Here is a 13,003-nt window from a genome sequence, read left to right on the forward strand (position 1 = left end):
TTAAGTTTAGTCTGCAGGCTTTTCCATTGGCAAGGAGCGTAACAGGAAAAGGCAGCCATACCCAACTCTGTGGAAATCGCATGGACCTCAAGTGTAATCCATGCTTGAGACCTGGTTTTAGGAATTCTAATTCTAATATTGATGAGTGATGATAAATAAGATGGTAGTTTATTCAGAAGTGCTTCATAGACAAACACGAGAACATATCTCGTCTCATGGACAGCGAAGTCCAACCCACATTTTGATACAAAACACAGTGGTGAGTTCTGTAGCTAGCGTCCGTAATAAACCTAAGTACTCAATGATAAATAGCATCCAGCGATTTAAGTGTTGATGCCATAGCATGCATGTAGATAATATCCCCATAATCTATAACAGACATAAAGTAGCTTGCACAATTTGTATTCTATTTGTACAGGACAAACATGTCCTGTCTCTATAGAGGAAGCCTAGCTTGATTTTTAGCCGTTTACAAAGTTCGTCAATATGCATTTTAAAAGACAGTTCATCATCCAACCATATCCCTAAGTATTTATATGCAGAGACCAGACCTAATTCATTCGAGAACCATGTAAGCTCTTGTAAGTGCAAGTGTATTTTCAACCAACTTTTTGAACCTATTAAAAATCATAAAATGTGTTTTCTTTGTTTCTTGTTTTAAATGTACATTTTATTTTAACAATTTTAAAACAAGATGAACAGAGAACAGTTGTTACACTTTCTATGAAGCCCATATATATAATGCATACACTCAAGTCATACACTCATAATTATTTAATTGAGTTAAGTATAAGTGCAGTTATAAAAACATAATGAGACCTTGTTTTGTATTTCTTGCAATAAAAAAAGATACATATTCATAACTACTATCGTACGGCTCATGTGATTGGCCCTGAACCCGGAAGTCGCATAAACGGGTCATGCTTTGGGCAGCAGTGCCAGAAGTCGTCCAGTCACTCAAGTTTGCACTCTGTGGAGTAAGTGGCTATCGAAATATCTATCGATTGTCGCTACTCATATAATGCATTTTGTAATGCGGACAAAAACCAATGATTTGCAAGAGATCTAAAAACGACGTATAAGCTATTGAGTATCACTAACAGATTTCTGGACAGTAATAATGGAAGATGTGACAGGCGCTCAGCTCATTGCTGAGGCACTAAAAGCTCAGGTGAGATATGTGCAATTTATATAAAAGAGTATTACACTGTATAACGGTATTGCTACGGTTTGGTAAATAATATATTCGTCGCTGATCATGTCCTTGGCAGTGACAATGTAGCACTAGGAGTTGTGAAAGTGTGTCAAAGGTCATTGCACTGGTATTTTATTTTTTTATTTTTTTTATTTTACCTTTATTTAACCAGGTAGGCAAGTTGAGAACAAGTTCTCATTTACAATTGCGACCTGGCCAAGATAAAGCAAAGCAGTTCGACAGATACAACGACACAGAGTTACACATGGAGTAAAACAAACATACAGTCAATAATACAGTATAAACAAGTCTATATACGATGTGAGCAAATGATATAGCGAACTATTAATATTTGTGTAGCAAAACATTTAGATGTTTATGTGGATGTTTGTTAACATATGGAATAGCATATGTTAACACCCCTGTTGATGTATGCCAAAGTGTGTGTCAATGCAAAGAACATCTACACTACACTGTAACAATTCAAACTGTATCCACATGTATCTCTCTGCAGAATGTAGAGTATATGTTTGGAATAGTTGGTGTTCCAGTCATTGAAGTGGCTATGGCAGCTCAAGCCTCAGGAATCAAGTATGTGGGAATGCGCAATGAACAAGCCGTAAGCCACCTTTTATTTTTAGGAATCTTCCCATGACATTTTTTATGTGAATTGGTTGTGGGTACACCAGTAATACTGATGTGGTGTGTGTCATCCAACAGGCTTGCTATGCTGCGTCTGCTGTTGGTTACCTCACTGGACGGTAGGAGGATTGTCATTATAAGAGGGCTCTAGAGATACTGTCTCTCCTCTCTGAAATCCCTGACCTATCTCCATACATTGTTAATGTGGGAAGCAACCCATCTGCCTAGGGAGACTACTCTCTCCATACAATACTAAACCATGGGATATTAACTAGCCATACACAGACTTGTGTGTGAGGGTCAGTTTCATAGCTGTTTTACATTGCTAATTCTATCTGTCTCTGTTTGTTTTCCTGTCTTACTGCCTGTTCCTCTCTGTCTGCTTATCTTCCTGCCTGTCTGCCTGTTCCTCTCTGTCTGCTTATCTTCCTGTTTGTCTGCCTGTTCCTCTCTGTCTGCTTATCTTCCTGTTTGTCTGCCTGTTCCTCTCTGTCTGCTTATCTTCCTGTTTGTCTGCCTGTTCCTCTCTGTCTGCTTATCTTCCTGTTTGTCTGCCTGTCTGCCTCTCTGTTCCTCTCTGTCTGTCTGCTTATCTTCCTGTTTGTCTGCCTGTCTGCCTGTTCCTCTCTGTCTGCTTATCTTCCTGTTTGTCTGCCTGTCTGTCTGTTCCTCTCTGTCTGCTTATCTTCCTGTTTGTCTGCCTGTCTGCCTGTTCCTCTCTGTCTGCTTATCTTCCTGTTTGTCTGCCTGTTCCTCTCTGTCTGCTTATCTTTCTGTTTGTCTGCCTGTCTGTCTGTTCCTCTCTGTCTGCTTATCTTCCTGTTTGTCTGCCTGTCTGCCTGTTCCTCTCTGTCTGCTTATCTTCCTGTTTGTCTGCCTGTCTGCCTGTTCCTCTCTGTCTGCTTATCTTCCTGTTTGTCTGCCTGTTCCTCTCTGTCTGCTTATCTTCCTGTTTGTCTGCCTGTCTGTCTGTTCCTCTCCAGTCCAGGGGCGTGTCTGGTTGTGTCTGGACCGGGACTCATCCATGCTCTTGGTGGAATGGCCAACGCTAACATGAACTGCTGGTATGTTAGAACTCTACAAACAGAAGGCCCTTCTACTCATGTAGTGGTCCTTCCTTTCAAAAGAAGGGATGCTATCCTTACACTGCAAAAAATGATCTGAGGACTCCAAACTATCTCCGCTTGTCAGTTGATGTCATTGTGTGATACCACTCTCTCTGTAGGCCTGTGATTGTTATTGGAGGCTCCTCCGATCAAAACCAGGAGACCACTGGGGCGTTTCAAGAGTTTCCACAGGTACTAATTCAACCATGAGGTTTCTGACTATTGAACATTAGGGGGTGGTTTCCCGGACACAGATTAAGCTTAGTCATGGCCTAAAAAGCAAACTCAATAGAGAATCTCTGTCCAGGAAACTGGTCCTAGCAGTTTAATTGCTGAAAGAAGACATCATTTGTTATTTGTGGTTCTCTTTCTCCGTCAGGTGGAGGCGTGCAGACTGTACAGTAAGTTCTCAGCTAGGCCCAGCAGTCTGGATATGATCTCCTCAGTGGTAGAGAAGGTATACAGTCTCCTCTGACTCCCTATGTTTAGTCCTCTTCATATCATTTGGTATCACCTGCAATTGTTTTCTGAATTTCTCTAATTTTCCAGCTTAGCAAGGTAACTTAAGTGCTTCAGAAGAACACAGCCTTAATTGATAGTGAATGGAAGGGTATTTGGTCTGTCTTAGGCAGTACGCACTAGCATGTATGGACGTCCCGGTGCTGTATACGTAGACATATCTGGGGACATGGTCAATGCTAAAGTGGACAGGAGCAGAGTCAGGTTGGTGGCTATCACTGTCTCTCATCCGTTTAAAATGTATACTAATGTGTTACTGTTGAATATGTATACCTCTGACTTCACATCACCATTTAGATTTTATTTTGTTCTACCTTTTAACGTCTGAAGTGAACAAGAAATTACCAGATTTTGTTAAATTAGTTAGAAAATATAGCACTATATCAAAGTATTCTCATCAGAGAATAGCAATAAGCCTAGATAGCCCTTCATGATTTATTTACCTATGCAATGAAGTTGATAGGTAACATGTTTAATGTTTGACCAATTCTTTCCTATTTCCTTTGTCAGAGAGGTGCCCTGTTGTCCACCTCCTCCAGTGAGTATGGCTGACCATATGGCGATCACAGAAGCACTGGCTGTTCTAAAAGGAGCCAAACGGCCTTTACTCATCATTGGGAAAGGTAGGCCAAACGGCCTTTACTCATCATTGGGAAAGGTAGGCCAAACAGCCTTTACTTATCATTGGGAAAGGTAGGCCAAACAGCCTTTACTTATCATTGGGAAAGGTAGGCCAAACAGCCTTTACTTATCATTGGGAAAGTTAGGCAATGCTTTTTAATAGCCAAACCCAGAAGTGACATCTTGTGGAATTGCGTCAGGTACTTGATTCAGTTCTGTGGGGAGATATTAAGAGAAAGATACAAAGATACAAACGTGACTCTTCACCCCCCCCCCCCCCCCCCCCCCCCCAAACAGAAACTTTCTGCAAGTTTCAGGCAAGTTTATGGGCCAAATGTCCCCATCCCCTTCTGACATTGAAAAGATGCGAGCACCTGTGAAATCGTGATTTGTCCAAATGATCAGTAGTGAAAAATCAGCGTACCAGAACAGAGTTCCTCGTTAGCGGAAGGTAGCCTAGTGGGTAGAGCGTTGGACCACTAACCGAAAGGTTGCTGGATCAAATCTCCCGAGCTGACAAGATAAAAATCTGTCGTTCTGTCCCTGAGCAAGGCACTGTTCCCCGGGCGCCGAAGATGTGGATTAAGGCAGCCCCGTACCTTTCTGATTCAGAGGGTTACATACGGAAGACACATTTCAGTTGAAGGCATTCAGTTGTACAACTGACTAGGTATCCCCTTTCCCCAGTCTGTTGACAGACGCTACTACCAGCTATGTTACTGTCTGTCCAGGAGGGATCAATAGCCAGCTGAAATGCACTGTAACATCTATAGCATTGTACCAGGGTTCAGCTGAAAACAGGACCACGTTCAGTAGACAAAAGTTGTGGACACGATTATTCATTCTACCTGTCAGAGAGGCATGTTTGTTCTACATGCTATATTTTTATCAGACATTGCACAACGTTGTGTTCAGCTGAATGCATCCCAGCTGGGAAGGTCAGTCTGTTGATATCAGTGTGGCGGTGCCCTCTGTCTGTTTCCCTCTGCAGGTGCAGCCCATGGAAGAGCAGAGGGGGCTCTGAGGGAGCTGGTGGAGGGGTGTGGCCTGCCCTTCCTGCCCACCCCCATGGGTAAAGGGGTGCTGCCTGACGACCACCCCAACTGTGTTGCTGCTGCCCGCTCCAGGTCAGCCACTCCTTCTCTCAGCTGGCATCATATTCATGTACAGACCTTTGACTGTATAAGTAGGACCAGGATGAACAGACCAGGAGAACTCTGGGCCTTCCTGAAATCCCCATCTATAACTAGTCTCTTTTCATCACATTTTGTTGAATCTGATTGTGTTTTTTTCCCTGCTCTCTTCCTCTCTTCCTAACCCTCTTCATCCTCTCTTTCTATCCTCCTCCTCTTTTCCTAACCCTCCTCCTTCTCTCTTTCTATCCACCTCTCTTCCTATCCTCCTCCACCTCTCTTCCTATCCTCCTCCTCCACCTATCTTCCTATCCTCCTCCTCTCTTCCTAACCCTCCTCCTCCTATACTCCTCCTCTCTTCCTAACCCTCCTCCTCCTCTCTTCCTAACCCTCCTCCTCCTATCCTCCTCCTCTCTTCCTAACCCTCCTCCTCCTATACTCCTCCTCTCTTCCTAACCCTCCTCCTCCTATACTCCTCCTCTCTTCCTCTCTTCCTATCCTCCTGGTTCTATGGTCTTGGTGTGGACTGCAGAGCTCTGCTCCAGTCTGATGTTGTGGTCCTACTTGGTGCCAGGCTCAACTGGATCCTGCACTTTGGCCTTCCCCCCAGGTTTGACCCCCATGTAAAGGTCATCCAGGTAGGTCAAAGTTCACCAGTCAGATTTTCTGATTTCTGGAATCTTCCAACAGGGATTTCTGGGAATTTTGGGAAAGTTGCCATAATTTTGCAACCCTAGTCACAGGTCATGTCATAGTGTACTGCAGTTCATTGTAACCAGGTATAAATGTCTTTGAGTCAGTCTATTGGATTTAGTCTATTACCTATATAAGCTTCTCTATAAGTCTCTTGTGGTCTGTCTAAATAATGTCATGGCTGTCATAGTGCTGTACAGTACATCTGTAAGGTGGTGTGGTAAATGGCCAATATACCATGGCTAAGGGCTGTTCTTATGTACGATGCAACGCAGAGTGCCTGGATACAGGCCTTATTCCGTGATATATTGGCTATATACCTTAAACCCCAGAGGTCCTTTATTGCTATTATAAATTGGTTACCACCACATTCTAACAGTGAAAATATTACCCATGTTAAACGGTCTTTTATAAGCCGGGTGGTTTGAGCCCTGAATGCTGATTGGCTGACAGCTGTGGTTTATCAGACTGTTTACCATGGGTATGACAAAACATGTATTTTTACTACTCTAATTACGCTGGCAACCAGTTTATAATAGCAATAAGGCACCTCAGGGTTTGTGGTTATGGCCAATTTACCATGGCTATGGCCTGTATGGTATATTGGCCATATACCACACCACCAATATATAATATTTATATTTATATTATATTTATATGTGTGTGTATATATATATATGTATGTGTGTGTATATATATGTATGTGTGTGTGTGTGTGTTAGCCTTATCATTATGTGGTGGAACCTGGTTATTTCTGTTGTGTTTGGCCGGTCTTCCAGCTGCTGTTACATGTGTCGTGCACGGTGCTCTTCCTGTCATGTGTCGCGCACGGTGCTCTTCCTGTCATGTGTCGCGCACGGTGCTCTTCCTGTCATGTGTCGCGCACGGTGCTCTTCCTGTCATGTGTCGCGCACGGTGCTTTTCCTGTCATGTGTCGCGCACGGTGCTCTTCCTGTCATGTGTCGCGCACGGTGCTCTTCCTGTCATGCGTTGTGTTGCTGGTATGTTGTAGTAACGTTCCACATACTTTATTTATGTCAAGGTTGATCTATGTGCAGAGGAGATGGGGAACAACATGCAACCTGCTGCGGCTCTCCTGGGGGACGTCAATGCTATTGTCAAGCAGGTAACACAACTCAGTCCTGGGGGACGTCAATGCTATTGTCAAGCAGGTAACACAACTCAGTCCTGGGGGACGTCAATGCTATTGTCAAGCAGGTAACACAACTCAGTCCTGGGGGATATAAATGCTATTGTCAAGCAGGTAACACAACTCAGTCCTGGGGGACGTCAATGCTATTGTCAAGCAGGTAACACAACTCAGTCCTAGGGGACGTCAATGCTATTGTCAAGCAGGTAACACAACTCAGTCCTGGGGGACGTCAATGCTATTGTCAAGCAGGTAACACAACTCAGACCTGGGGGATATCAATGCTATTGTCAAGCAGGTAACACAACTCAGTCCTGGGGGACGTCAATGCTATTGTCAAGCAGGTAACACAACTCAGTCCTGGGGAAATCAATGCTATTGTCAAGCAGGTAACACAACTCAGTCCTGGGGGATATCAATGCTATTGTCAAGCAGGTAACACAACTCAGTCCTGGGGGACGTCAATGCTATTGTCAAGCAGGTAACACAACTCAGTCCTGGGGGATATCAATGCTATTGTCAAGCAGGTAACACAACTCAGTCCTGGGGGACGTCAATGCTATTGTCAAGCAGGTAACACAACTCAGTCCTAGGGGACGTCAATGCTATTGTCAAGCAGGTAACACAACTCAGTCCTGGGGGACGTCAATGCTATTGTCAAGCAGGTAACACAACTCAGTCCTAGGGGACGTCAATGCTATTGTCAAGCAGGTAACACAACTCAGTCCTGGGGGACGTCAATGCTAATGTCAAGCAGGTAACACAACTCAGTCCTAGGGGACGTCAATGCTATTGTCAAGCAGGTAACACAACTCAGTCCTAGGGACGTCAATGCTATTGTCAAGCAGGTAACACAACTCAGTCCTGGGGGATATCAATGCTATTGTCAAGCAGGTAACACAACTCAGTCCTGGGGGACGTCAATGCTATTGTCAAGCAGGTAACACAACTCAGTCCTGGGGATATCAATGCTATTGTCAAGCAGGTAACACAACTCAGTCCTGGGGATATCAATGCTATTGTTAAGCAGGTAACACAACTCAGTCCTGGGGGACATAAATGCTGTTGTCAAGCAGGTAACACATCACAGGCATCTAATATGTGCCCCATATCTGTATGTTACTGTATTGCTGGGTCCTGGTGGTATGCACAGTGGTCTGTATTTACAGTGCATTTAACAAGTCTCAATACACTTTACAAAAAAAAAAATGGTTAAAACAAATGTATTTTTTTAAAGAAACAAGCATTGATTATCCTGTCTGTAACAACTATTTGATTTTCAGCAAAGTATATATGGAATTGAATTGGTACAGATGTAGGATCTTATTTGAAGCAGTTTGCTACAGGCAGGAAAATAATCCTGCAGCAACAGGAATGTGAATTATTATGTGGATTAATAATTTGACATTTTCTTGTAGGGGTTGATACATTTCTCATAGGGGAAAATCAAGTCTGAAATGTATAAGAGTAAACACTTCAGAAGCCTTTTTAAACCTCAAATATACAACACATTTTACATGTCCTGCATTGCAGGAAAGTTCTCCTGCTACAGGGTGCTCAAATTAAGATCGTACATCTGTACTTGATTCAGTTTGCTTAGTTTCTACTCCTCATCTTAACTTTCAGATCCTAGAGTATGTTCATAAAGATGGCTGGAAGTATCCAGCTGATACAGAATGGTGGACCACATTGAAAGAGAAGATGGCTGCTAACGCAACAATGACAAAGGTGTGTTGGTGTGTGCGTTCATGACCTGTGACCTAAGCAAGTTAGCCTATCTACCACCCCTGATTTGATTGTGTTTCTCTCTCCAGGCATTAGCTCTTCAGTCAACAACACCCATGAACTACTACCAAGTGTTCCACCACATCTCCCAGCTGCTGCCCCACGACTGTGTCATCGTGAGTGAGGGGGCCAACACCATGGACATTGGGCGTACCATGTTGAACAACTACCTTCCTCGACACAGGCAAGGCATGCCGCCTCACACAAGTATTTTCCCTGTAGGCAAGTAGGAATTAGTTGTTGTTGTCCAGGAACCTGACAGGTTGACTGGATTACTTTTCAATGTAGTGCTGCCTGACAGGTTGACTGGATGACTTCTCAATGTAGTGCTGCCTGGCAGGCTGACTAGATGACTCCTCAATATAGTGCTGCCTGACAGGTTGACCTCTCAATATAGTGCTGCCTGGCAGGCTGACTAGATGACTTCTCAATGTAGTGCTGCCTGACAGGTTGACTGGATGATTATTCAATATAGTGCTGCCTGACAGGTTGACTGGATGACTTCTCAATGTAGTGCTGCCTGACAGGCTGACTAGATGGACTCTCTTAGTGTCTTACCCCCCCAGATATTGTTCCTTGCTTCCTACTTAACACACACGCAAACAAAGATACCTTTTTTTACACACTCTGAGCTCTTATTAACACAGCCATGTGTGTGTGTGTGTGTGTGCGCGCACGCAGGTTGGATGCTGGCACCTTTGGGACGATGGGGGTGGGTCTGGGCTTTGCCATCGCGGCTGCAACAGTGCAGAGGAACCAGAACACAGGCCAGAGGGTGGTGTGTGTGGAGGGCGACAGTGCCTTTGGATTCTCTGGGATGGAGGTAGAGACCATGTGCAGGTTGGTACAGTCAAGGTCTCTCTCACATAGCAAAATGTGGTTGTAGTAATCAATGGTCTGGTGCATAGGAGAATTAAAGTGTCAACCCTCTAACCTAGTCATTGATGCTTTCCCTCGTTGTTGATGCTTTCCCCTCGTCGTTGATGCTTTCCCTCGTCGTTGATGCTTTCCCCTCGTCGTTGATGCTTTCCCCTCTGACCAGGTATAAGCTCCCGGTGGTCATCATCGTGGTCAACAACAACGGGATCTACAGCGGCGTGGATGCAGAGACGTGGGAAATGATGGGGAAGATGGGAGATCTCACCACTGTGTGAGTACAGAGGGGTTTGGGTTTAAAGGTCAATTTGGGACTGGGCCTACTCTGACTGGTCAGGATTACCAAGGTCAGGATTACCTCTAGTGATGGTATGTTGGTCATCTTGTCCTCGGTTCTCCCCCCTCCACTCTCCCCTCTCCTCTCCAGAGCCCCCCCTGTGACCCTGCTGCCTGAAGCCCGCTATGATGAGGTCATGAACGCCTTCGGAGGACGAGGGTTCCTGGTGCGGACAGAGGAAGAGCTGCGTAGTGCCTTACAGCTCAGCCTCAGTGACTGGGAGAGACCTAGTCTCCTCAACGTCCTCATAGACCCCTCCTCAGACAGGAAGCAACAGGTAACTACAGGACAAATCTGACATGACACCCCGTTCCCTGGTCTATACCAGGCAAATTAAAATCTGGACGTCAAAGCCAGTTTGACTGACTGTCCATGGTCTGTCTCTGTCTCTTAGGAGTTTCCATGGCTAACTCGCTCCAACCTGTAGGCCAGTGAGGAAGACCTGCTTCCTTCTGCCACCTGATGGACAAATTGGGTACATCCCAAATGGCAACCTCTTCTCTATAAGTTTCATTCTCTATGGGTCCTGGTTAAAAGTAGTGCACTAAATAGGGAATATGGTGCCATTTGGTATGCAGCCCTTGTCAGTGAAGTTTCTCTCTATAACGTGGTGTTTGGAGACTGACAGCTCCTCTCTCGACCATGAGAAGGCTGCATGTGTTTTTGTATCTAATAAAGAATCATGTTTCTATGAAATGTTTTAATCAAGTCACATTTACTACACGGTAGTATTACATTTTCGATTTTGGAAATTTATACCATGATTAAGATGTAGATTTGTGAGAAAATGTCAGGTATAATATTTGTCTTTGGCTTGTTTACTATATTTGTACAAGTGTCCTTGAAAATAAACTTTGTTGCAGACAAACTGAAAGATATTAGTAGTTATTTTAGAAAATTCTAAGTGAATTCAATGTCTTTCAGAGCAGTAGACTAGAGGACTCTTTGCCACTTCCTTTTGAAGTAAAGGAAATGATTCTGTGTCCTGTTCATCTCTCCAGTCCCTCGGTCAGTGTGCCTTGTCCCCAACAGTACCCAGGTAACTGCTGATATTACAAAGTCCTCCAGCTCAAAATAGCTAATGTGTAGCATGTGGTCAACGCAACTCCTTCCTCAAACTAACCTCTTACCCCTCTTCAGGGTTCCTCTGCCAAGGAAACATCATGGCTGACATTAGTTAATGAGAAATGTGTGCAATGTCAGTCTGTGTGACATTGGGTTGGAATCAGTGGAGGCTCCTCGGGAGGAAGGGGAGGACCATCCTCCTCAGTGAATTTCATAAACATAAAAACAGTGAAACATTAAAGTGAACCTTTTTAGATAAAACTAAATATATTAATGTCGCCAAATAATCTATTAAAATACAGTGTTGCAATGAAGGTCGACAGTAGCAATAACAGCACTCTGTAGGGTAGTACTATGGTGTCGCTGGAGGACAGCTAGCTTCCTCCTCTGGGTACATTGACTTCAATATAAAACCTAGGAGGGTCGTGGTTCTCACCCCCTTCCAAAAATGTACACATATTCCAGAGGACTTCCTTCAACCTATCGGAGCTCTTGCAGCATTAACTGACATGTTGTTGACCCAATCAAAGGATCAGATAATGAATCTAGTACTGAAAGCATAAGCTACAGCTAGCTAGCACTGCAGTGCATAGCATGTGGTGAGTAGTTGACCCAAAGAGAAAGACAATAATTGAAGCTAAACAAAGGAATTTATTTTAAAAATTAAGCGAGAGAGAGCTAGCTATATATTTTTTTCCACTTTCACTTCGCTAGCTAGTTTAGCCTACTCAAACACCTGGCTCAAACAGAGAGGGATGCTATGTTACCTAGCTAGCTGGCTAAGGCTATCCAACACTGGAACTCTTCCAAGTCACGGTAAGCTTTTGGTTTTATGAATTTATTGCCACTGGGGCCGCCAGTGTAACTGCTTGCTGACTATACACTGTAGTGCAATATTGTAGCGGGTTTACTAACGTGTTAGTTCTAGTAGCCATGTTGACTTGATGTGAGCTAATATGGTGACAACGATGTAGGCTGTGTAGCGGTTATGATATGAAGGTTTGGCTTGGAATGTTTTTTTTTCGCCTGACAGCTGATGTGTTGTGCACTGAAGTCCACAAGTGAAGGGAAAGGTGAGAGGAGGAGAGCGCGTAGATGCAAGAAGGAATTAGCCAATGATCAAAGTCACACTGTGTGTGTGGCTGCTATGGAAGTGAACTGTGTTTGTGTGAGTGGGTGTATTCATTCCACCTACTCTGTTAAAAAACATTTCTTAAACAGAAGAAAATAGAACAAAAAGGGATAAACATACCTGAATTTCTCCAATAGAAACTTGTTTGCAACTGTTGGGCTAACGATTACACCCTAGATCAGCTCGATGCAGGCAAGAGTGTGCAAGGCGGTATTGAATGTGTCACTGTCTGTCACCTTGATTACTGAAATTTCTCTCGACCTGTGCACCTACATTGTAAACTTTCACTCATAGGCTAGGTTGTAGCATCCTCATGATGGCTATAGGGAAAACGTGAGTATCCTAAACCTATCAATGTTACATTGAGATAGTTGAACGGAATATGAATGACAGTCATCCAATATGCTGTAATAGAAAAAAAAATCATCCCTCATCTTAAACAGTACCGACCTCCACTGGTTGGAATAAGGCCTGTGTGTGTGTGTGTGTGCGCGTGAGTGCATGCATGCATTTCCAATGTGTGGCTGTGTCCCTGCCTGACCAGCAGCACCCTGCATGCCTGTCATTCCTCTCTATAGGTCAGGGATTTCCACTGGGACTGGGAGGACAGCTGGGTCCCTGCCTGCTTCCTGCCCTGAGGCCTCCCCAGCCCAGCGTCCTCCCCAGCCCAGCGTCACCCCCCACGCCCTCCTCCCCTTACAACCGTAACTAAACTCCACCCACAACCTGCACTCAAATAACACATTTTC

The 13,003-nt window shown here is 44.2% G+C and overlaps 1 protein-coding gene and 1 long non-coding RNA gene across 2 annotated transcripts; both read left to right on the plus strand.

The window, feature by feature from the left end:
- Positions 1-904: 904 nt before the first annotated feature.
- On the plus strand, positions 905-10,931 carry LOC110515045 (2-hydroxyacyl-CoA lyase 1). Its single transcript, XM_036974504.1, has 17 exons — positions 905-1,171; positions 1,710-1,814; positions 1,916-1,956; positions 2,821-2,901; positions 3,063-3,135; positions 3,323-3,400; positions 3,572-3,666; positions 3,973-4,085; positions 5,075-5,210; positions 5,749-5,854; positions 6,952-7,035; positions 8,686-8,787; positions 8,874-9,028; positions 9,526-9,684; positions 9,887-9,994; positions 10,148-10,334; positions 10,452-10,931. The coding sequence occupies exons 1-17, from the start codon at positions 1,121-1,123 to the stop codon at positions 10,482-10,484; spliced, it is 1,707 nt and encodes a 568-aa protein (XP_036830399.1). The 5' UTR covers positions 905-1,120; the 3' UTR covers positions 10,485-10,931.
- Positions 7,042-8,251, plus strand: LOC118960362. Its single transcript, XR_005048452.1, has 2 exons — positions 7,042-7,999; positions 8,150-8,251. It is a non-coding gene; the product is annotated as an uncharacterized LOC118960362 (long non-coding RNA).
- Positions 10,932-13,003: the final 2,072 nt, after the last annotated feature.

Source organism: Oncorhynchus mykiss, unplaced genomic scaffold (assembly GCF_013265735.2).
Source record: "Oncorhynchus mykiss isolate Arlee unplaced genomic scaffold, USDA_OmykA_1.1 un_scaffold_608, whole genome shotgun sequence".
In the NCBI taxonomy this organism is placed as follows: Eukaryota; Metazoa; Chordata; class Actinopteri; order Salmoniformes; family Salmonidae; genus Oncorhynchus; species Oncorhynchus mykiss.